The following is a 20,489-nucleotide window of genomic DNA, read 5'->3' as shown; positions in this document are numbered from 1 at the left end:
TGACCAGCAGCAAACCCTCCAGGCACTGTGATCACTCAGCACAACAGCATGTGGAGCCCCACACCCAGCTCTATTGCATGGATGCTCCCAGAGCCGCTCATGAATCACACTGAGACAGGCATCAGCCCAATCCCCTGAGCTCTCAGCACTGTACCTCAGGAATATACCATCTTGCACTGTTAAACTTATTGACCATAAAAGATAGATTTTAAGTGACAGGCAAAAAGTCAGAGTTCATTACCAATAGAAATAAAATATAAGCATGCAATCTAAACTCTCAACCCTATTAGACTGGGCACCAACTAGACTCAGCAGTTTTCTCACCCTGCTGGATATTGCAGTTCATAGTACACCAGTCCCCTCAGTTGCAAGTTTCTGCGCAGTAAAGCAGCTTTGAACGCTGTAACCTCCTGAGGTGTACACATTGCCAAGCCACTTAGTGCATAGAAACTGCACAGTTGTAGCACTTTAAAAAAAACCAAGAGGCATACAGCTTTCTGCACCAGGGCTACAGCACTGCGGTGCCAGTGTAGACACCATGGCGATTACAGTACTGCGAATGGCCTCCAGGAGGGGTCCCACAATGCCTGGTCTCACTTCTCTAGTCATCGGTTTGCCTTCAGGTGACCAACCATCATCTCCACCCTCTAAATTCCTTTGGAAATTTGAAAGTCCCCTTCCTGTTTGCTCAGTGATGCATGCAGTGGTCTCAGCACATCTTTCCAGGTGACTATGCCTGCTCTATGCACCAGGCGATCCCCCACTTGGAGCAATGCCAAGCTGCTGGACCTCATCAGCATTTGGGGAGAGGAGGCTGTCCAGTCCCAGCTGCGCTCCAGCCATAGGAATTATGATACCTATGGATAGATTTCACAATGCAGGATAGAAAGGGGCCATGACTGGGACACAGTGCAGTGTAGAGTAAAAGTGAAGGTGTTGTGGAATGCCTACCGCAAGGCATGGGAGGCAAACCACTACTCTGGTGTTGTGCCCACAAGCTGCCGGTTCTACAAAGAGCTGGACACAAGAAGGCCCCTGTGGATACTTTGTTGGCTCACATGCCAGTCGAGAGTGGACCAGGAGGAGGAACTCTTGGACGAGGATGTGGAGGGGGACCCAGAGACCGAGGATGACAAAGAGGCCAGAGATGCATGCAGTCAGGAGCTCTTTTCTACGCTGGAGGAGTCTAGCCAGTCACAGCAGTCGGATCTTGGCGAAGCGCAAACCGGAGAGGAGGCCCCTGGTAAGTGGATCTGTTTCTAACCATCAAAGGAGTGAAGTTCTGGAACAGCCTTCCAAGGGGAGCAGTTGGGGGCAAAAGACATGTCTGGCTTCAAGACTAAGACTAACTAGTTTATGGAGGGGATGTTATGATGGGATAGCTTAATTTTGGCAATTAATTGATCTTTGACTATTAGCGGTAAATAGATCCCACCCCATCTAACATCCCATCACAGACCATTGGGCCTGAGTTACTACAGAGAATTCTTTCCTGGGTGTCTGGCTGGTGAGTCTTGCCCACATACTCAGGGTTTAGCTGATCGCCATATTTGGGGTCGGGAAGGAATTTTCCTCCAGGGCAGATAGGCGAAAAACCTCCAGGGCCTCTGCCATTCTCTACAGCATGGGGCATGGGTCACTTGCTGGAGGATTCTCTGCACCTTGAAGTCTTTAAACCATGATTTGAGGACTTCAATAGCTCAGATATAGGTTAGGGGTTTATTACAGGAGTGGGTGGGTAAGATTCTATGGCCTGTGTTGTGCAGGTGGTCAAACTAGATGATCATAATGGTCCCTTCTGACCTTGAAAATCTGAGTATGATTTTGGGAATTGCTAAAGCAAGTTGTCAGGGGCAGGAGGGTTGCAGAAAGCAGGCTTGTCTCCCACCGCATGCCTAGTCTGAGCAGCGGAACAGGCTGTTGATTGACTCCCTCACTTCATGGGAATCTCCCTCAGATCTCCAGGAAACTCGTGGAGATACTGGGCAATCCATTGCTGCAATTCTTTGGCAGAGCTGCGTTGTTTCTTGCCCCATTAACGGTATCTTTCCCACGCCACTGTGCTGTCACTGGGGGGGGGGAGGGGCATTGCTGCACACAGGCGAGCCACGTGGGGCCAGGGTGGAAGACGCAGGCTTGGAGGAAACCCTCCTGTGATTCCCTGCTCACCCTCAGCAACGAGCTATCTTCCATAATGAACACATCCTGTGGAAAGTGTGGGGACAGGAATGATTGTCAGTCCCCCCCCCCCCCCAGTGCTGGTTCTCCCCAAGAGCCACATGCCCAGTGTACAGCAGGGCCGGTGAAGACTGATTTACCCAGCCCCTGCAGCTGGTCACAATTTGGGGGGTCTTGTGGCTCATGTGTGCTTGCCTGGGGTCGGCCAGTTCGTGACAGGTGTGAGAGGACTGGCTGTGTTTTAAAGCACCCAATCACTGTTGTGTGTGTTGCAAACAATACTGCTTCTGTAAAATGTGGCATTTAAACTTCACAGAGATGACCTTGGGAGCCCAGCTTCCCTCTTTGTTAGCAGCAGCAGAACGGCTGCGCAGAATTAGAAAGCGGCCCAGAAGAATTAAGGAGGACTTTGATTGATTTCAGAGTAGCAGCCGTGTTAGTCTGTATCCGCAAAAAGAACAGGAGTACTTATGGCACCTTAGAGACTAACACATTTATTAGAGCATAAGCTTTCGTGGGCTACTGCCCACTTCTTCGGATGCATATAGAGTGGAACGTATATTGAGGATATATATATATATATATATACACACACACACACACACACACACACACACACAGAGAGCATGAACAGGTGGGAGTTGGAGCGCCAAGCAGACAGGCTCCAGGTGATACTAGCTCTTCAAACTGAGCAGCTCTGCGCCTGCCCTCCCCTGCTTCTGCTGTCGCAAAACTCTCCCCCATGTGCCCCCCAGATGCTGCCAACCCACTCTTAACAACCTCCTGGCTCCAGTCTCTACCTGTAGCATTCCACTCCTCCCTCCTCACAGTCCAGCACTGCGGACTCCCACTACCCACTGCACTCAACATCCATCCCTCTGCAGTTTGGCCCTGCTGAAGTACAGTACCTGCTGCATTGTACTCCAAAGGAGAAGGTTGTGTATGATCCCTGGACATACACAAATCTTTAGCGGTCCTGGGACCGCTCCTCCTCCTGGGACCTTCCCTTCCCCCATTCCCCTCCCTGCTGATGTATTTTTTCATTTGACTCTATCCTGTGGTTGTTGTCTTTTAATAAAAGAATTGTTGGTATGAAAGCAATTTTTATTCTATTAATTGAAAGCAAAAAGAGCACTGCAAAGCAACATACAATTATGTTAAACCCCTTTATTGCATCTTGTGCACCAATCACATCCTAGCATTACAAGCCCTGCAATCCCAAGCATAGCAACAAATATTAGTGGCTTTCAGCTTCAAATTGCTGCCTCAAGGCATCCCTGATCCTTATGGCCCTGCGCTGCACCCTTCTAATAGCCCTGGTCTCTGGCTATTCAAACTCAGCCTCCAGGCACTGAGCCTCTGCGGTCCGGCCCTGAGTGAAGCTTTCACCCTTCCCTTCACAAATATTATGGCGTGTACAGCACACAGCTATAAGCATAGGAATATTGTCATTGGCCAGGTCCAACTTCCCATAGAGGCATCGCCAATGGGCTTTTAAACAGCCAAAAGCACACTCAACAGTCATTCTGCACTTGCTCAGCCTGTTGTTTAACCGCTCCTTGCTGCTGTCAAGTTGCCCCATGTATGGCTTCATAAGCCACGGCATTAAGGGGCAGGCAGGGTCTCCCAGGATCACAATGGGCATTTTGACTTCCCCTACATTGATCTTCTGGTCCGGGAAGAAAGTCTCTGCTTGCAGCTTCTTGAACAGGCCAGTGTTCCAAAAGACGTGCGTGTCATGCACCTTTCTGGACCAGCCTGTGTTAATGTCTGTGAAAAGCCCCCGGTGATCCACAAGCGCCTGAAGAACCATTGAGAAATACCCTTTGTGATTAATGTACTTGGTGGCTAGGTGGTCTGGTGCCAGAATTGGAATGTGTGTGCTGTTGTAGGAGCAGCAGTGATCTGTATGCTCTGTATAACTTGTATGCTCGAAAGGTCTGTTACACTCTCCCCCCCCTTGTCTCCTCTCCCTCTTTGAATACCTTTGAAGTGGCTCCCCCACCCCTCCCTCCTTGAATGCTTGTGGGATGCATGGGCTGGTTGAACAGCTGGAAGATCAGAAGAGCTCCCAGGTAGACAAGGTGTCTGGGACTCTAATTAGGCAGCGCTCACACACCCTATGCATGGACACTGGTTGAGCTGGAGGGTGACCAAACAGACGCAGCCAAGTCATCTCTAGTCGCAGGCCATGAGGAGCAGGTCCTTAAAAGGGGAAGGGGCCATGTGCTCAGCAGTGCACCCACAAGCTTGTAGCTCCTGTGAAGGCCCTTCGCCCAGACCACCTGGCCAGTGGTTTGCTGCGTTGCATTCCATCGTGCCTTGGGAAGACTTACCTTCATCACACCCAGGGTCGGCTCCAGGCACCAGCCCAGCAAGCAGGTGCTTGGGGTGGCCAAGGGGAAGGGGCAGCACATCAGGCTGTTTGGTGGCAATTCGGCAGTGTGTCCTTCTTGAAGGGAAGCACCTGCCGCTGAATTCCCACCGAAGAAGAAAGTGGCGCGGTGGAGCTGCTGCCAGAGTGCCGCCGATCGCAATTGCGATCACAGCTTTTTTTGTTGTTTTTTTTCCCCGCCACTTGGGGTGGCAAAAACCCTGGAGCCGGTCCTTATCATACCATCCATTGCTGTGCTGTGGGATACTTACCTTCAAGGATCCTAACATCTCCAGTGCCATGCTTGTCCTGGGAGTGTGAGTGTGTGAGTGTGACTCCCCCCCCCCCACCCACACACACTTCTTTTGAGCTTAGCTATCAGTATAATAAACGTCCTGCTTTCTGCCAAAAACTCTGGTGGGTCATTAGTCCTCCCTAAGCTTACTAGCTGGCCCAATTTCAGGTAACATGTGCCATCTATCGCCCCCTCTGCAATTAGGGAAGCCCATTTGTGCAAAGCCATCCACAATGTCACGCACATTACCCAGAGTTGCGGTCTTTTGGAGCACGATGCAATTAATGGCCCTGCGCACTTCCATCAACACGAGTCCAACGGTCAACTTTCCCACTCTGAACTGGTTAGCGACCAATTGGTAGCAGTCTGAGTAACCAGTTTCCACAGTGCAATCGCTACATGCTTCTCCAGTGATAGGGCAGCTCTCATTCTCACATCCTTGTGCTGCAGGGCTGGGGTGAGCTCATCACACAGTCTCATGAATGTGGCTTTGCTCATCTGAAATTCTGCAGCCACTGCTCATCATCCCAGATGTGCATGACAGAGTGTTTCCACCACTCAGTGCTTGTTTCCTGAGCCCAAAAGCAGCGTTCCACTGTGGTCAGCACCTCCATGAATGCCACAAGCAATCTCATGTCATAGCCAGTACGTGTGGCGAGATCAATGTCACATTCCTCTTGCCTTTGTAGTTTAGGGAATAACTCCACTGCCACTTGTGTTGGTCAGAGCGAGCAGCATACTAGTCAGCAGTTCGGGATCCATTCCTGCAGCCCAAGAAGCAGGGAGTGCAGTACACAAACCATTGAAAGATGGTGCCAAATCTGGACGAAAGCACAGGGATTTCTGGGATGCAAAGCAATGCATCACGGGGCATTGGGACAGGATCCAGGGTGCTGCACGACCCCATCCACCTTCCCACAAGTTTTAGCGGCAGAAGAGAAAGAGGTGCTTTGTGGGATAGCTGCCCAGAGTGCACCTCTCCGAATACTGCTGCAAGTGCCGCAAGTGTGAACACGCTATTGCGCAGGTAGCGGACAGTGTGAACACAACACAGCGGTTTCCCTTCAGCGCTCTCTGAGCAGTGCTGTAACTTTGCCAGTGTAGACGTGCCCTCAGTGTCTTTGTTGCTTGCAGCATAGGTGGGGGGCAGGAGAAAGGCCTTGCATGGCCCCCCAGTGTTCCATTTTATACTCTCAGTCCATGTGCTTGGAAAACACAAGTCCAGGCATGTCTGGGAGGCATTGCTGAGTCTCCAGGCCAGGCTGAGCAGCAATCCTCCTGGTGTGGCCTCATGCAGGTGAGTCATTGCATTGTAGCTCCCTTGCTGGACAATGGCTGTTGATGGGTTGTTTCACACCGCGCCCGGGCGTTGATTACTCTCCTTGCTGTTGCCTCTGGGGAGCGAATATGTGGCTGATTCCCCAACTTACAGCATGTTTTAGTATCGGGGTAGCCGTGTTAGTCTGTATCCACAAAAACAACAAGGAGTCCGGTGGCACATTAAAGACTAACAGATTTATTTGGGCATAAGCTTTTGTGGGTAAAAACCCTCACTTCTTCAGATGCATGGACTCCAAATAAATGTTAGTCTTTAAGGTGCCACCGGACTCCTTGTTAGCATGTTTTAGTGACAACCATACAACACAATCCTCATAACTTTGCATGTATTAAAGATATGCATATATGGATAGAGAAATGACCTTCAGCAGATCATAATCTTTCCCCTGATACCTTACAAGGCTTGCTTTATATGTAATATCTCAATTATATACAGATGAGGAACCTGGGGGGTTACAAGACGCTCCCCCAACGTTTCGCAAGGGAGTTTGGAAGGGGAGCAGGAAGGGAGCGCGGGTCCCTTGTCAGTTCTATCTTAAACCCTTTATTCCCTTAAAACCTATAGCCCAAACTACATTCAGAACTTCTTGCTTTAAACAACCCCTTCATTAACTAGGAGAAAATGCAGGCAGAAGCCCAGCTGCAGAGTGGGGGCTATCCAGTTTATTGCACTGAGTGTAGCATGTCTGATTACCTGCCCTGTGGGCAGGTAGCGTATATGTGTATTCGGTGCAAGGAGCTCCTGGCCCTCAGAGACTGCGTACGGGCTTTGGAGGCCAGGGTGGCGGAACTGGAGGAGCTAAGGGAGGCAGAGAGGTATGTTGATGAGGCTTTCCGGGACACTGTAGAATTGTCCCACCTCCGGTCAGACAGCCCCTGCACTGTTGAGGAGGATGAAAGGCCCAGGGAAGCAGAGCACTCAACGGGAGCAGAGGGAAACCTTCCCATAGTTGGGACCCTCCTTCCAGATGGTGCTGGGGTTGCCTCTCGCACTGAGGTTCTCTCTCCGGGGGAGGGAACTCCAGTTGCTAGGAAAAGGCAGGTATTAGTATTGGGAGATTCGATCATTAGAAACGTAGATAGCTGGGTTTGTGATGACCGGGAGAACCGTATGGTGACTTGCCTGCCTGGTGCAAAGGTTGCGGATCTCTCGAGGCATCTAGACAGACTTATGTGTAGTGCTGGGGAGGAGCCGGTGGTCGTGGTACATGTAGGTACCAATGACATAGGGAAGGGTAGGAGAGATGTCCTGGAGGCCAAATTTAGGCTGCTACGGAAGAGACTGAAATCCAGGACCTCTATGGTGGCATTCTCAGAAATGCTCCTAGTTCCATGCGCAGGGCCAGGTAGGCAGGCAGAGCTTCAGAGTCTCAATGCGTGGATGAGACGATGGTGTAGAGAGGAGGGGTTTACATTCATTAGGAACTGGGGAAACTTCTGGAATGGGGGGAGCCTATACAGGAGAGATGGGCTCCACCTAAACCAAAGTGGAACCAGACTGCTGGCACTAAACATTAAAAGGTTGTAGAACAGTTTTTAAACTAGGAGATGGGGGAAAGCCGACTGCTGCAGAGGAGCATGTGGCTCGGACAGAGACTTCTCTTAGGGGAGAGTCTAATGATCGAGAATCTCCAGGTTATAGTCAGGAGCAGAGAATGGAAGAGGATAAAGTAGGGGCCAGATCAGATGATAAACATTCACATAAAAAAGAATCTGATACATCAGAAGAGGGCAGACAAATAAACAGTGACAAGTTTTTAAAGTGCTTGTACACAAATGCTAGAAGTCTAAATAATAAGATGGGTGAACTAGAGTGCCTTGTGATAAAGGAGGATATTGATATAATAGGCATCACAGAAACCTGGTGGACTGAGAGCAATCAATGGGACACAATCATTCCGGGGTACAAAATATATCGGCAGGACAGAGGTCGTGCGGGGGGGGGAGGGGAGTGGCACTATATGTGAAAGAAAATGTACAATCAAATAAAGTAAAAATCTTAAGCGAATCCGCATGTTCCATAGAATCTCTATGGATAGAACTTTCATGCTCTAATAAGAATATAACATTAGGGATCTATTATCGACCACCTGACCATGATGGTGATAGTGATGATGAAATGCTAAGGGAAATTAGAGAGGCTATCAAAATTAAGAACTCAATAATAGTGGGGGATTTCAATTATCCCCATATTGAATGGGAACATTTCACTTCAGGATGAAATGCAGAGATAAAATTTCTTGATACTTTAAATGAGTGCTTCATGGAGCAGCTGGTATGGGAACCCACAAGGGGAGAGGCAACTCTAGATTTAGTCCTGAGTGGAGCGCAGGAGCTGGTCCAAGAGGTAACTATAGCAGGACCGCTTGGAAATAGTGACCATAATACAATAGCGTTCAACATCCCTGTGGTGGGAAGACCATCTCAACAGCCCAACACTGTGGCATTTAATTTCAAAAGAGGGAACTATGCAAAAATGAGGGGGTTAGTTAAACAGAAGTTAAAAGGTACAGTGACTAAAGTGAAATCCCTGCAAGCTGTATGGGCGCTTTTTAAAGACACCATAATAGAGGCCCAACTTCAATGTATACCCCAAATTAAGAAACACAGTAAAAGAACTAAAAGAGAGCCACCGTGGCTTAACAACCATGTAAAAGAAGCAGTGAGAGATAAAAAGACTTCCTTTAAAAAGTGGACCTCAAATCCTAGTGAGACAAATAGAAAGGAGCATAAACGCTGCCAAATTAAGTGCAAGAAAGTAATAAGAAAAGCCAACGAGGAGTTTGAAGAACGGCTAGCCAAAAATTCCAAAGGTAATAACAAAATGTTTTTTAAGTATATCAGAAGCAGGAAGCCTGCTAAACAACCAGTGGGGCCTCTTGATGACCGAGATACAAAAGGAGCACTTAAAGATGATAAAGTCATTGCGGAGCAACTAAATGGATTCTTTGCTTCAGTCTTCACAGCTGAGGATGTTAGGGAGATTCCCAAACCTGAGCTGGCTTTTGTAGGTGACAAATCTGAGGAACTGTCACGGATTGAAGTGTCACGAGAGGAGGTTTTGGAATTAATTGATAAACTTAACATTAACAAGTCACCGGGACCAGATGGCATTCACCCAAGAGTTCTGAAAGAACTCATGTGAAGTTGCGGAAATGTTAACTAAGGTTTGTAACCTGTCCTTTAAATCGGCTTCTGTACCCAATGACTGGAAGTTAGCTAATGTAACGCCAATATTTAAAAAGGGCTCTAGAGGTGATCCCGGCAATTACAGACCGGTAAGTCTAACGTCTGTACCGGGCAAATTAGTCGAAACAATAGTTAAGAATAAAATTGTCTGACACATAGAAAAACAAATTGTTGAGCAATAGTCAACATGGTTTCTGTAAAGGGAAATCGTGTCTTACTAATCTATTAGAATTCTTTGAAGGGGTCAACAAACATGTGGACAAGGGGGATCCAGTAGACATAGTGTACTTAGATTTCCAGAAAGCCTTTGACAAGGTCCCTCACCAAAGGCTCTTATGTAAATTAAGCTGCCATGGGATAAAAGGGAAGGTCCTTTCACGGACTGAGAATTGGTTAAAAGAGAGGGAACAAAGGGTAGGAATAAATGGTAAATTCTCAGAATGGAGAGGGGTAACTAGTGGTGTTCCCCAAGGGTCAGTCCTCGGACCGATCCTATTCAACTTATTCATAAATGATCTGGAGAAAGGGGTAAAAAGTGAGGTGGCAAAGTTTGCAGATGATACTAAACTATTCAAGATAGTTAAGACCGAAGCAGACTGTGAAGAACTTAAAAAAGATCTTACAAAACTAAGTGATTGGGCAACAAAATGGCAAATGAAATTTAATGTGGATAAATGTAAAGTAATGCACATTGGAAAAAATAACCCCAACTATACATACAATATGATGGGGGCTAATTTAGCGACAACAAGTCAGGAAAAAGATCTTGGAGTCATCGTGGATAGTTCTCTGAAAACGTCCACGCAGTGTGCAGAGGCGGTCAAAAAAGCAAACAGGATGTTAGGAATCATTAAAAAGGGGATAGAGAATAAGACTGAGAATATATTATTGCCCTTATATAAATCGATGGTACGCCCTCATCTCAAATACTGCGTACAGATGTGGTCTCCTCATCTCAAAAAAGATATACTGGCACTAGAAAAGGTTCAGAAAAGGGCAACTAAAATGATTAATGGTTTGGAACGGGTCCCATATGAGGAGAGATTAAAGAGGCTAGGACTCTTCAGCTTGGAAAAGAGGAGACTAAGGGAGGATATGATAGAGGTATATAAAATCATGAGTGATGTGGAGAAAGTGGATAAGGAAAAGTTATTTACTTATTCCCATAATACAAGAACTAGGGGTCATCAAATGAAATTAATAGGCAGCAGGTTTAAAACAAATAAAAGGAAGTTCTTCTTCACGCAGCGCACAGTCAACTTGTGGAACTCCTTACCTGAGAAGGTTGTGAAGGCTAGGACTAAAACAGCATTTAAAAGAGAACTGGATAAATTCATGGTGGTTAAGTCCATTAATGGCTATTAGCCAGGACGGGTAAGGAATGGTGTCCCTAGCCTCTGTCTGAGGATGGAGATGGATGGCAGGAGAGAGATCACTTGATCATTGCCTGTTAGGTTCACTCCCTCTGGGGCACCTGGCATTGGCCACTGTCGGTAGACAGGATACTGGGCTAGATGGACCTTTGGTCTGACCCGGTACGGCCTCTCTTATGTATAGAATGTCACAGTCCCCATGCCCCCTCACAACTTCCCCCCGCACAAGCCTCACACCCCCACATCCACACCTACCCCCATAAGCCACACACACACTCCTCTCACACATACATATACACAACCACAACTCCCCATAGACAGATTCCCCCACATGCCTGCCACACCCCCTTCACAATGCCCTCATTTACAGGCATACAAATACCCCTCACAACCTCTCCCATGTACACAGAAACACTCACCCCTCACAGACCCCCCCCCACCCAATTCCATCCCACACGTGTATAGGCACACACAATCCGCCCCTCCCCCCATACACACCCTTCAGTTCCCCAGCCATGTGCAGCTGCATGGATAGCTCCCACATCCTAGTCACTCTCTTCTGCTCTCTAGACTCACAGGCTCCCTCTGGCAATGTCCCAGATGAGTACTGAGTTGGAGAGCCCATCCCTGGAGCTGTTCTCCACCCCCACCCCCCAGCTCGTGCTCTCCCGTGATCCCAATTGCATGAAAGGAATGCCCCAGGGGTGAGGGGAATTTGCCCCTCTGCTTAACCTCATGCTGCACAAGGTGTCAAGACCCCCCTGGCCTTCCCTCCTCCTGTCCTAATGAGCTTACACAGCAGAGGATTACAAGAGCTTTACACTCTCCTTCCAGACTCACACTGGCATTGGGCAGAGCACCAGGACAGGAGACAGTGACAGGCAAGGTGAGATGGAGCAGAGTAAAAATGCAGGGCTGAGACAGCAGGGAAGCTGTAGGTTGGGACCAAGAGGCACTGCAGAGCTACAGGGGACCTCAGAGCTGGGATAGGAGGAGAACTGTGGGTTGGTAGTGAGGGACATTGGTAGAGCTGGGGTCAGACTGTGCAGCCCAGGGTGAGCAGAGTATGGCGACTACAAATCACGAGCAAGGGGCACTGGCAGAACTTAAGGGAACCCCAGGCTGTGTTAGCAGGGGGCTGCAGGTCAGGAGTGGGGTATTGACTGAGCTGTGATCAGGATACGGAGCCCTCGGCTGAGAGAGCAGTGAATCTCTAGGTGTGGAGTGAGGGACCTTAGCAGAGTTAGGGGAGCCCTGGGCCAGAATAGCATGGGGTCTGTGGGTTGGGAGTGAGGGGCACTGGTGGAGCAGTGGGGCATGAAGAGTCCAGGGCTGGGAGAGCAGTGGCCTGTGTCTGGACTGAGAGGTTTCAGCAGAACTGGGGTGGAGGGAGCCCAGTGATGTCTGGAGGAAGCTTGCACAGAAGCTGGCTGTTGAGTCTGATTCATGTCAGTGCTGTTCCTCGTGCCACATCCTTGCCATTATACCCCCATGCCCTCACAGGGGCATGACTGGGCAGTGGATCGTCAGGGGGCTTGCACTACTTTCTGGCAGATGGTAGCAGATTAGTTGGGAAGGAAATCCTCCTCCACAGCTGCCAAGACAGCTCTTTCCAGGGACAGAGCAGTCAACAGGCTGGGAGGGGGTTGTGCGTGAGGGGGAGAAGTACCCACCAGCTGGGGTGGGGGGCCAGAAGGAGAGCCTTATGCAGGATTAGTGCTGCTCCTCGTGTCTGGGGCAGGTGCCTCACCTGGGGACGGAGCAGACAGCGCAGATGTGGGGCTGGAGTGGAGGTCCAATCCCAGAACTGAGCTGATTCCCCATCCCACCCCCAGGAGCACAGCGGAGGGAGGAAGCCACCTTGGTATCCCATATATCAATGGATACGTGAATGATTTGCCCCAGGCTAATGAGGCAGCTGCAGAGCCAAGCCCTGGTGGTCTTTCCCCACAAGTGTCCAAGCTGCAGCTCTGCCCCCTCCAGGCTGGGTTCACCCACTGTGGGACATGACTGGGGACTGGACCCCTGAAGGCCACCTGTAACTGCCTCTCTCCCTGCCTTCCAGACTGTGCTTCGCCTGCTGCTATGTCACTACTCCTGCTGGATGAGACAGCCGGAGACCTGCCTGTCAGAGACAGCAGCCCGAAGCCCTCAGTGATCACAGCTATTCAAGGTAAGGGCCACATCACAACAACAATGCAGGGATCCCAAGGAATGGGGGGGTGGCACAGGGACCCCCAGATGCCTTCTTTGACCTCCAAGGCCTCCTCCCTCACCCATCTAACCCCCCAATCCATTCTACACCTCACCCATTCAACCATCCCTGATCCCCCTTCCTCTTCTCCTATTCCCCCTCATCTACCCCCATCCTCCTCACTTTCACTGCTGTCCCTGGGCTCATCCCAGCACCCCTGCTGCCCATGACAGACTGATGCTCTAACTGCTTTCCTGGTGACTTCCTAGATGTGTCAGCCATTGCTCGTCCCACGAAGGCCCGTGGGGTGAAGACCCGGATGAGAGGTGAGCAAAGGGGCCCACCCCACACAAACAGTGAAGGGATTCAGGGTTGACACAGGCTGAGGTAGATAGCATGGCACACTAGAGAGGATGAGCCTCTACCCCCACCAGCACCCTATGTCACCACCCCATTCAGAGGGGGCAATGGGGCACAGACAGGGTACTTTCCCCAAGCACAGCTCTGTGCAGAAGACCGGTATCCCCCAGTTCAGAGAGGCAGTCTTTCTCAGGGATACAGTTCATTTCCCTGAAGTCTGAGTTCTTACTGGGGAAGTGCCTTTTAATGTGCCCACCTTCCTACAACAAGGACATATGGACCCACCCCCATCCTAGCTCCTGCCAGCTTCTGCAGCAGGCAAAACACCAGCCAGAACTTCACCAGTTGGGGGTAGGGCTAGCGCTGCCTCCTTGTCTTGAGGACACAAGGCCCGCTCAGACAGACAAATACCGAGCTGGGGATCCACACCACAAAATGGACACAAACACTCAGTTTCACATCCCCTTTTGTACAACCTCCATCACAGCCCATAACAGATCCCACTTCAGTTCCTCTCCTACCCCCACTGCTCCCTGAATGACAATCTTTAGTCTAGAGTCAAAGCTGCCCTTCCCTCAGCTGTTAGGAAGCTAGCAGACAGCACAATGTTAGACCTAATTCTTCCTCCTGTGACTGCAGCCACGTGGGCCCCACACTTCCAGTGTGTAATGGCCAGACTCTCAGCACAGGCCCTCTTTCTCCCCAAGGAGCCCAGTGCTTAGTTCTTTCTTTAAAACTGCAACCTCAGCCTCCATACCCTCCAGCTTCTCGTCCTTTTCCTCCAATGGGCTGGCTCTGCAGGAAGATTTAGCTATAGCTCTTCCTCCCACAGCAGCCACTGCTGCTTCCTATTCTCTTCCTTTACCCCTCGGCAGGCCAGGTCTTGCTTGCTCTCACTGACTTGTGTCCAAGCCCTGTCCCTTGAGGCGCTCCTGAAAGCATGCCACTGTCGGACTCCGTAGATGGTTAAGTTCTGTCAGCCATGGGAACCCCCTTCAGATCTTTCCACTCATGAACTGGGGTGGGGATTTTGGGCTGGGTTGCCTTCTTTTCCTCACGGAGACCCAGATGGTCCTGTGCTCCTCTGCATTGGTTCCAACCTCACAACTGTTTGTTTCTGAGCTCACAGCTATGCTCAGACCCCTAGAGCTCACTCCCCTCCCAGAACTCTGGAGAAAGCCCAGCAGTCCTTGGTCCTAGCCACTAGCCCTAGTCCCCGTAGAGTAGAATCTGTGCAAGCCCCTTGCCCCTCACTCCCTGATGTTGGGCTTTCAGAGCCAGTGGCATGGACACGGCAGCATGTGAGCCAGATGAACCGGGCAGAGCTGGAGGATGGGTTCCTACGTCTACATGACGAGAACCTGGTGCTCAAGGAGTTTGCCTGCAAGCAGGAGTACAGGATCAAGAGGTACCAGCAGGGCCCCATGAAAGCCATCACCCTCACCGTTAGGATCCTAGGCTCCCAGAGACATGGTGGGGCAGAGGTGGGTATGCAGGGCTTGCAGAAGTAGGTGTCTGTGGTGACGCAGGAAGGGGGCCTGGGGTTAGAAGATTCACAGGGAGTGAGTGGGGCTGTGCTCCCCACTCCCTGGGGGGGATGTGTGTGAGACTCCCCCACAAGCAGGCACAGGCTGAGGGACGCACGGGGGGTGGGTAAGATAGGGGCTGTGGCAGCGTGTGTGCGGGGATGGATTAGACGGAGGTTCATTACCTGTGCTTCCTCCCTAGGTTGGGCACTAAGCTGCTGAGACGTACTCATGAGCGGGCACAAGTTGAGGGCCAGCTAGGTGCCAGGGCCAGGTGGTCAGGCCAGGACCTGGAGGAGTCCTTGGAGGAACTGCAGGAGCGGGTGTGGAACCTGGAGCGACGCAATGAGGGGCTGCGGAGTCGTCTGCTATCCTACAAGCAGCAGCTGCAGCTCCACGGGTGCAGGCGCCACTGGCCCTACAGCTACGTCCAACCCCGGGTGGACACCGGACTCCGGCAGGTTCACACCGCAGGCGGGAGGGTGACTGAGAGACATCACAGAGGTGAGGGGGATGGATCAGGACAGGGAGTAGGGGAAAGCACCATTGCTAGGGGTTGAAGGGCCTGTATCCTGGGGCAGTGCCTCCCCAAGAAAAGGGGTGGGAGCCCAGGGTCTGTGAGATCCCCGAGAGCCGGTCTGGGGCAGCAGAAGCTCTGGTGAAGAGCCCAGGGGATGACCCATCCTGGCCTCTGGGCAGGCCCTTTCCCAGCTCTGCTTTTGTGTATTGGAATCATCTCTCAAGTGAAGGGAGTCTGCTGGCCTCAGCCCAGTCCCCTAGGAATCCTTTGCCCCTACAGGTTTAGCATCAGGAAGACACAAGGCCTCATCCCACCTTTTTCTCCTGTGCAGGGATGCGGGTGCGCGGTCCAGAGGCCAGACCTACCCACACAGCTCCCCCAAGATACAGAGACCACATCACAGAGGGAGTACGAGTCGATATGGAGAGACTATGTGTCCGTCCCCCACCCAGCACCATGGAAGGGGTAGCAGCCCCTGAATCCCAACTGTGAGTGCCTCCACCACTCCACTATCGTCCACAGCCCCATGTCCTCTCCCTCAGATACCTTCTCTCCCTGGGTTCTGAACCGCCAATGGGCATGGGTGTTAGCCCCATTCTGATTCTGGCCTTGTTTTTAAAAAGTTCAGAACTGTTCATGTGTTCCTTTGGCATTTCAGCCGCCACCTCTGCTAAGGGTCCACTGAGCTGCAGCCTCAGCTCTACCATGTACTGGTGAACACAGATCCAAACCCTTGGATCTTAAAACAATGAAAAATTAATCAGGTTCTTAAAAGAAGAATTTTATTAAAAGAAAAGGTAAAATTTATCTCTGTAAAATCAGGATGGAAAATAACTTTACAGGGTAATCAGATTTAAAGAGCCCAGAGGAACCCCCTCTAGCCTTAGGTTCAAAGTTACAGCAAACAGACGTAAACCCTCTAGCAAAAGGAACATTTACAAGTTGAGAAAACAAAGATAAAACTAACACATCTTGCCTAGTTGTTACTTACAAGTTTGAAATATGAGATACTTGTGTAGAAAGATTTGGAGAACCTGGATTGATGTCCGGTCCCTCTTAGTCCCAAGAGCGAACACACCCAAAAACAAAGAGCACACAAACAAAAGCCTTCCCTCCAAGATTTTAAAGTATCTTGTCCCCTTATTGGTCCTTTGGGTCAGGTGTCAGCCAGGTTACCTGACCTTCTTAACCCTTTACAGGCAAAAGGATTTTGGTGCCTCTGGCCAGGAGGGATTTTATAGTATTGTATACAGGAGGGTTGTTACCCCTCCCTTTCTAGTTATGACAGGGTGCCACACCCCCACCATTACAGACTGCTCTGACACTTTCTTACTTGAGCACACAAGCATGTACTTACAATACAGTTCCTCAATCCCTCCACCACTAGATCCAGACCTCTGCACTGTTGTCCAGCTTTCTGGCCCCTCATCAGGTGCATTGCAGGTGGGAGGAGAATTGTGGGGTGCTCAGAGAGTTCCCTCTTGCTAGGGTCTCCCAGCTTAGCAACTTCTACTCCAGAATCCAGCAGGCCTTTCCTGTGCTCTTTTCAAACCACTTGCCCATTGGCTAGTGAGCTCATTACCTTCCCAACCCCGCTGGCCCAGTAATCAGGCACAGCCCTGACCAGTTAGGCCTTGAGGGGGGGACCTAATTGGTGCTAATAGTGACCAGAGTGGTGCTGCAAGTGCCCTCTCCGTGCTCTGTCAAACTTCCTAATCCTGCAGTCTGCTTGCCAAACTTGCCTTCCAGCCCCCTGCTCCCTTTGTAATCAATGTGGCATCACCCTAGCACCTGTGTCCTCTGATCCTGCCCCACACTTCCTTAGGGGTCAGTGCGTCAGCCCAGGTCCCTGCTCCCCACAGATCCCACAGCCTGGTGTTGGCAGAACTGGAGCCTGAGTCACAATGCCTGGCGTGGGGGAGAGAGATGGACCTCGATAGGGCCCCGTCCCAGCAGTACCACCAGCAGGCCCTGGAGCATCGGTATGGCACCCCTGCGGGTGCCCCCTGGGCGAGGGGGTGGCTCTGCTGGGCCTGGGGGAGAGTGGGGGTCTAGGCCTAGATAGCCCTGGCGGGAAGAGGAAGTGACTCCGATTATCTTTGGGGCTGGACAGGGGAGAGTAAGGAAGGGGGGCTGTGCCAGGCCCAGATGGTCGGGGGAGAGGTTGTGCCAGGCCCACGTTGGGGGCGTAGGACAGATGGACTGTGGGTCCCCTGCAGGGATTGCTGCCCTAGCTCAAGCCACCCACTGCTCCCCTTGCAGAGCCGCCATCCGGGGGAACGTGGAGCTGATCCGGCTGCAGCGGCTCCTGGGAGAGCGGAGCTGCGAGCTGGCCGTGACCAGAGGCCGATTCACTGACCTGCAGGAGGTGAATTAGTCCCAGTCCTGTACCACCCTGGGGGGGGGGGGGAAGGGGAGGAGAGAAAGACCCCCCCCCAGCTGTCAGTTCTCCTGCCTGTGCCACCCGGAGGGGCAGGGGAGGGGGAAGAGGAGAAAGACCCCCTAGCTGTCAATTCCTGTGCCACACAGGGGGAGAGGAGAGAAAGACCCCCAGCTGTCAGTTCCCTTGCCTGTGCCACCCCAGGGGAGAGGAGAAGAGACACTCCCAACACCTAGGCCCCTGCCTGTACCACCTGGGGAGAGATATCTGAGGACCCAATGTGACCCCCACCAACCCACCCGCCTGTGGAGATGAGTAGGGGCTTAGAGGGGAAGTTCTCCCTTCAGCCAACCCCCTGGGGAGCTCCCGCCTTCACCCCCTCATGTCTGCGTCTGTTCCTCCAAGTGGGATCAGTGAACCTGCTTCCCGGGGTTGGGAGTGCAGGGGCGGGGGGGTGGGAACAGCTCTGAGGGCCACTGGGAGAGGCCAGGCCCAAAGCCCTCCCAAGTCAGCACTCAGCAAATAATAGGCTCCACATAGCAGCACTGATGGCAGTTCTGTGATTTCTCTTCCCAGGCGTATGAGAGCCAGCTCCAGCAGGTAAATACTGATGTATGATGGGACCCCTCCTGCCCCAGAACGGTAGAGTCTCTGTGCTGATGTGACAAGAGCTCCCCCCCAGTACCCTACTGGGACCCACTCCCTAGCAGGCGGGAGCTCCCCTGCCCACACAACCCTGATGGGACCTGCCCCCCAGATCCCAGGAAGGGCGCGCCCCTTTACACTGATGGGACAAGAGATTCCCTCCCCCCACTGGGACCCGTCCCGAGGGCATTGCACTCCAGATGTGGGGGCTGGGGCAAAGAGAGTCTCTCTATATCCAGCCTCCACCCCCTTGTCCCTGGGTTCTCACACTCGGTTCCAGGTCCCTCCATCCTGGTGGCCCTGCAGCAGGGAGGGGTCGGCGTCCCTCTCTCCTGCCTGTGCTGGTCTTTCTTCCTTCCCCTCCCTCACCAGAACCAGGAGATGTTGCGAACCAGCAGTGAGGCCCTCCTGGCCCAGGTGGAGGAGCTCACTGTGCAGCTGAAGGCGGAGACGCAGAAGGTGTTGGCGTTGGAGAGCAAAGTGGAGAGCATCTCATTCCTGCAGGGGGCGCTGGAGGAGGTAGGGAGCCCCAAGTCCTGGAGACCCCTTTTTCCCTACTCTCAGGCCAGCTTCCCTGAAGTCAGTAGGGGGGGTCCCTTTCTAACCCTAGAGAAAGAGCCTGACAGGCTCACCCCCCCCCCCCCCATTGGCTGCGGGAGCCAGGTCTGGGAGCTGATCTCTGTCTCTCTCAGTTTCAGGAGAGAATCAGGTCCCTGGAGAAGGAGCGAGACCTGTTGAAAGAGGATTATGATAAATTGCTGGAGAGGTGAGACTGAATGTGGCCGAGCCCCGCACCATGCAGTGGGGCTATGCCATGGTGCCCAATGTCAAGTGAGCAGTCTCAGCCCCCGTTGATCCCTAGAGATGCCACAGCCTGGGGTCCAGTCACACCAGATCTGTCTGATGCCTGCTCAGTCTCCTCTCTGGACTCCATTCAGGGTCGGACTGCTGGGGCTGGGAGCTCTGGCCTGCAGGAGATAGGCAAAGGTCTGGAGCAGCCCCAGAGTCTGCCAGAGACAGGAGACTGATCCCAAAGGGCTGACCTTGGAGGATGGGGGTTTTGGGGGAGAGCCTTAGGAAGCCCTCTCCAAGTCTGTGGTACAGTGTGAGTGTGGCAGACCCATAGGGACACCCCCCCACCCTCAATCTGCCATGCCTGGGTGGGGCCTGGCAAAGAATTGCCCCAGCCATACAGAAGCAGCTCCCAGGGCCCTGAGGGCTCAGGGCACCATGTGTGCTGGAGCCCCTCATGGAGGGTTGGGGTTTGTGGCCCTTGGGGTAACACTGTAGCATTGCCCCTCTTGCTGCAGCAGTCTGGCCTGTGAGCAGCGGCATGGGAACATCTCACGGCTGGAGGAGCAGCTGAGCTTGGAGCTGGCAGAGAAGAGAGGGCTGATGGAGGAGCTGGCGCAGGAGAGAGGTGAGGGGGTTGGCAGGACAGTGCGGGGAGGGGGGGAAGGAATCTCAGTACCAGCACAGGGACACGGGACTGAAATGTCAGCTTCATCCCAATGGGGAGTTCTTGCGTCACCATTGACTAATCCCTCTCACTGGGGTGGGGGCATCACACGTGCACTGCAGTCGGGGGGGAGGGGTGCATGTGGTCTGGCCACGTGACACCTGAGGGAGGGGGTGGATCCTTGGTGTGCAACACGTGTGGTGGGGGGCAGAATGTGTCCCGGTCACACGGGGCCAGGGCCTGCTCTGTATCACAACCAGTTTGGTGACCAGACCTGACTCCTGTCTTGTCCCCAGCTCGGAGTGAGGAGCTGAAGCAGGAAGTGGAGAGGGGGAACCAAACTCCAGAGCAGAAGCCTGATCTGACCCTGTCCCAGGTGGGTACGAGCCAGGGAGGAGCCAGGGTTGGCCAATCTCAGGCCCCTTCGTGGGGTGTAGTAGGTGCCCCATCCTCTAGCAGCATTTGGCAGGTAAAGGGCATAGAGCTGGGGCCTGTGCGGGGGACGTTGCAGGTGGGGTGGGGCTGGTCCCTGTGTAGAGGAGTCAGGGGGACTGGGCTGGTCTCACCCGTCATGGCAAGTGCAGGGAAGCCATCTGTCATGGCAAGCACAAGGCCATATGTAGGGGAGTCAGCAGGTCTGGAGTGGTCTTTCCTCTCA

At 52.3% G+C, this 20,489-nt stretch overlaps 1 protein-coding gene across 1 annotated transcript in view; it reads left to right on the top strand.

Moving 5' to 3' along the window:
• Window positions 1-538: 538 nt before the first annotated feature.
• The window catches only part of RPGRIP1 (RPGR interacting protein 1), a 29,494-nt gene continuing 9,543 nt past the window's right edge, over window positions 539-20,489 (top strand). The window contains exons 1-12 of the mRNA XM_034786760.1: window positions 539-550; window positions 1,066-1,156; window positions 12,813-12,920; window positions 13,211-13,267; window positions 14,577-14,808; window positions 15,030-15,331; window positions 17,540-17,715; window positions 18,304-18,327; window positions 18,745-18,891; window positions 19,065-19,138; window positions 19,683-19,792; window positions 20,128-20,207. Of these exons, the coding sequence (XP_034642651.1) occupies window positions 539-550; window positions 1,066-1,156; window positions 12,813-12,920; window positions 13,211-13,267; window positions 14,577-14,808; window positions 15,030-15,331; window positions 17,540-17,715; window positions 18,304-18,327; window positions 18,745-18,891; window positions 19,065-19,138; window positions 19,683-19,792; window positions 20,128-20,207 (1,413 nt within the window). The remainder of the gene's footprint in view (window positions 551-1,065; window positions 1,157-12,812; window positions 12,921-13,210; window positions 13,268-14,576; window positions 14,809-15,029; window positions 15,332-17,539; window positions 17,716-18,303; window positions 18,328-18,744; window positions 18,892-19,064; window positions 19,139-19,682; window positions 19,793-20,127; window positions 20,208-20,489) is intronic.

The sequence above is a fragment of the Trachemys scripta genome, chromosome 12, assembly GCF_013100865.1.
Source record: "Trachemys scripta elegans isolate TJP31775 chromosome 12, CAS_Tse_1.0, whole genome shotgun sequence".
Classification (NCBI taxonomy): Eukaryota; Metazoa; Chordata; order Testudines; family Emydidae; genus Trachemys; species Trachemys scripta.
The sequence above is the reverse complement of the archived record's forward strand: the minus strand, read 5'-3'. Positions and strand labels throughout refer to the sequence as shown.